Below are 3,442 nucleotides of genomic sequence, written 5' to 3'. Positions count from 1 at the left end.
AAAATGTAAAACCATGTGTAATTTTTTTTCTTTCACTTCACAATTATCACTACTTTGTGTTGGTCTTTAACATAAGATCCCAGTAAAAATACATCAAAGTTTGTGGGTGTAGAATAACAAAATGTGGAAAAGTTCAAGTCCCAACCAGTTTAGTATCAGGCAAAATTATTAAGTGGGCCTATAAAGCACTTAAATACATACCAAATTATTATATGGTGTATATATATATATATATATATAGAGAGAGAGAGAGAGAGAGAGAGATAAGTAATATATGCTTTAAATACATACATAATTAACATATGGTTGCACATATGCAAGTATAGAGTATATACATTTATTCTAATTCCATATATATATGATATGGAATTTATTTTCATTTGCGAACAAATATGTTTAAGATGCGCCAACAACTATGAATGTGTGAATTGTGGAAAAAAAAAAAAAAAATAGGTAAGACTATAACAACGTCATATTATCCTGGTCAGAGGTTTTAGCCAATCAAGAGCGCCACAGATCCTTGTCACGTGACCACGACCGTTTCCTGTTTCTATTTTACTACATTTCCATGGTTTTGCTTCAAATCAGCAAATGTGAACTTTTGAGGTGAAGATTTCTGCTGCTGTGGGATTTTGTTCTCACATATCAAAGTCCTGTGAACGCCTACTGACGTCGCTTCAGCCAGCAGAGGCAGCGAACCGGAGCAACATGGCTAACAGCAGCAGTAACAACAACAACAGTGTGGCTTTCCAGAGCAAGCTAACCTCCATAATGGAAATGCTGGCCAAAGCGGCCGTTATAGAAATCAGCAAACTGTGGGAGGACGGCTTCGCTGTGGTCCAGGTGGAGCTCCTTAGGAGAGAGAGCGAAATTAAAGCCCTGAACAGAAAGCTGATGTCAATGGAAAACGAGCGTTTCACGACTCTTTCTCAAGCAGCTAATAAGTCCTCATCTTTACCAAGGAGAGAGCAGCAAAATAATCTGCTGCCACCTGCCGGTGAAGGTAGGTACAACAGCTAAAACTCTGGACACTTCAATAGACACTATATTGTACCTTTATGCATACATTAGAATTTGTATGCTCTGTAACACTATTATTATTAAGAGGACATTGTTGCTAAAGTGATAAATGCACCAGTATCTAAATCATACGTTATTTCAGTAATTTAAGCAATTTAGTTAATTTGTTTCTGTAATTCAATTCAAATGGTGAAACTAACTCATAGGTTCATTACGCCCACAGCAATATATTTCAATTATTTTTGATGATGTTGGCTTTTAGTCCAACACACCTGAATCACATGGTCTTAGGGTGTCATGAATATTTGCTGATCCTTGGATGTGTCCTTTAGGCATGGAGTTTGAGAGCTCTGTCTCAAAGGTTTTGTTTTTTAGTAGAGCGGTGCTCTAACAATTCCTGGATTTGATAAAACACAGTGGACCCACACCAGTATATGACATGGCCTCCATATCATCACTGACTGTGGAAACTTGAAACTGGCCTTTATGCAACATGGGATATTGGCTTGTGTGCCCCTGAACTCTTTCTCAAGAATCTAGAAATGTGATTTACAAATTAAATACAAATTTCACTTCCATTTGAAAAGAAGACTCTGGATAGCCAAGCCGCATTCCAGTCATTTTCTCCTTGGCCTCGTTGAGACACTTCAGATATCTTTGGTGGTTCTTCAAGCATCGAATCCTTCTGAAACTCTTAAATAGGTTTTACTTCACCTTCTTAATGCTGTGGTTATCCTTGTTGCTTCGGCACCTTTTTCAACACTTTTTTTCTTTCTTCCACTCAACTTTTCATGGATGTAGCACCTTGTGAGTAGTCATATTTAGCAAGGAGGGTAAGCATTGTGGCTTACCCTCCTTGTGGAGGGTGTCAATGACTGCTGAACAACAGCTGCAGTCTTCAAATGGATTGTTTAGGATATCACACAGCGTTTCTGTATGAAAAATTCTTACCTTATTGCTATTATGTAATATTTACTTTTTTTCCTGAGAACCGACTTCTGGGTCTTCATTAGCTGTAAGCCGTAATAATCATAATTAACATAAATGCGTGAAATATATCACTGTCTAGTGAACCTGTATGAGTTTCACTTTTTGAATTAAATTACTGAAACCATTTATTTTAATTTAATCTGATGCATCTGCATTATTGTCAAACTCATGTTGTACACACAATAAATCATGTATTTTAATAAATCATAGAGGGTACTTAGTAGATCTTTCAAGATTAGTTAGACAGTTTGATTTTAGGAGCATTCTTTTTCATTTCAGGGCCTTCAGTAGATCCAGTCCAGACGTCACCTTCAGATCAGAGCATCCGGGATAAGGCGGACTCTACAGCTAATAACAGAGCACCACTATCTGCTCAGATGGAAGAAAATCAACGTAAGTCGGACCTCTGTGAAGCTGATGATGGAGACAAAGAAGACTCCGTAGTAAAGCTGGAGGAGGATGATGATGTTGAGATTGTGGAGCAAGAAGTGGATTTGAATCCCAGAAGCAGTATAGCAGGTCACCATGAAGTGGAACGGATCCAACGACCTGCAGAAGTGCCACAAGAAAAAGAGACCCAGCATTGGGCGTCTGTTTCAGTGGGAGACAGCGACACAGAAAATGATTCTGACTGCTTCTTCGAATCAAACCATCTTTCGCAAAATCTGGACTCAGAAATCCTGCTTATTCAAAACTCTCTGGACATCTTTGATAACTCAGCAGAGGCAACTTATTCTGATCGGCAGGCGAGGGAGAACAGGACCCTTCAAGGTGCTTCAAGTAAATCCAGAGCTCCTGTGACTTTCAGCCAATCACAGCCAAGTCAGCAAACATCACAGCACGCAGACAGAGAAACATCTGTCGGGTTCCTTTTAGAAAAACAGCGGCGAACTAGAAACATGTCAGCTTTTATCCCTGACAGCAGACTGTTTGTTTCAAATGAGCCAGAGTTGCACAAAACTGTCGAGAGTCGGCGCGTTAAGGAGAAATGGTACATCTGCCCGTTCTGCGGCAAAAGCTTCGACCGCGTCAGCCATCTGCAGATCCATCAGCGAATTCACACAGGGGAGAAACCGTACACGTGTGAACTGTGTGGCAAGTGTTTTTCCCAGAGGAGTAACCTGCGCACTCATCAACGAACTCACAAGGAGCCTCTTTCTCAAAATGTTTAATTCGAAGACGGAGAAAAGCTCAGTTTTATTGTTTTTATATTCCCGAAATATTGCAGCTCATTTTTACTGTGGAATTGTTTTATAATACCAATGACATATCTTGGGATGTGAGGACAAAAACTAATTCGTCTGATTAAAGGTCTATCCAATTCTTAGATCAAGAAAAACATTTAGTCACTTGAATCACCTTTTTCATTGATTAGCTCCCCTGGTTAAGATGTGTAAGAAGCCTTAAAATAAATGTATCTGTTTTTGCAGTA

The 3,442-nt window shown here is 39.2% G+C and overlaps 1 protein-coding gene across 1 annotated transcript; it reads left to right on the top strand.

The window, feature by feature from the left end:
- The first annotated feature begins 477 nt into the window (after positions 1–477).
- On the top strand, positions 478–3,442 carry LOC124870185 (zinc finger protein 569-like). Its single transcript, XM_047368711.1, has 2 exons — positions 478–1,003; positions 2,290–3,442. Exons 1-2 carry the CDS (start codon positions 709–711, stop codon positions 3,180–3,182), a joined length of 1,188 nt encoding a protein of 395 aa, XP_047224667.1. The 5' UTR covers positions 478–708; the 3' UTR covers positions 3,183–3,442.

This window comes from Girardinichthys multiradiatus, chromosome 6 (genome assembly GCF_021462225.1).
Source record: "Girardinichthys multiradiatus isolate DD_20200921_A chromosome 6, DD_fGirMul_XY1, whole genome shotgun sequence".
Taxonomy (NCBI): domain Eukaryota; kingdom Metazoa; phylum Chordata; class Actinopteri; order Cyprinodontiformes; family Goodeidae; genus Girardinichthys; species Girardinichthys multiradiatus.
The sequence above is the reverse complement of the archived record's forward strand: the minus strand, read 5'-3'. Positions and strand labels throughout refer to the sequence as shown.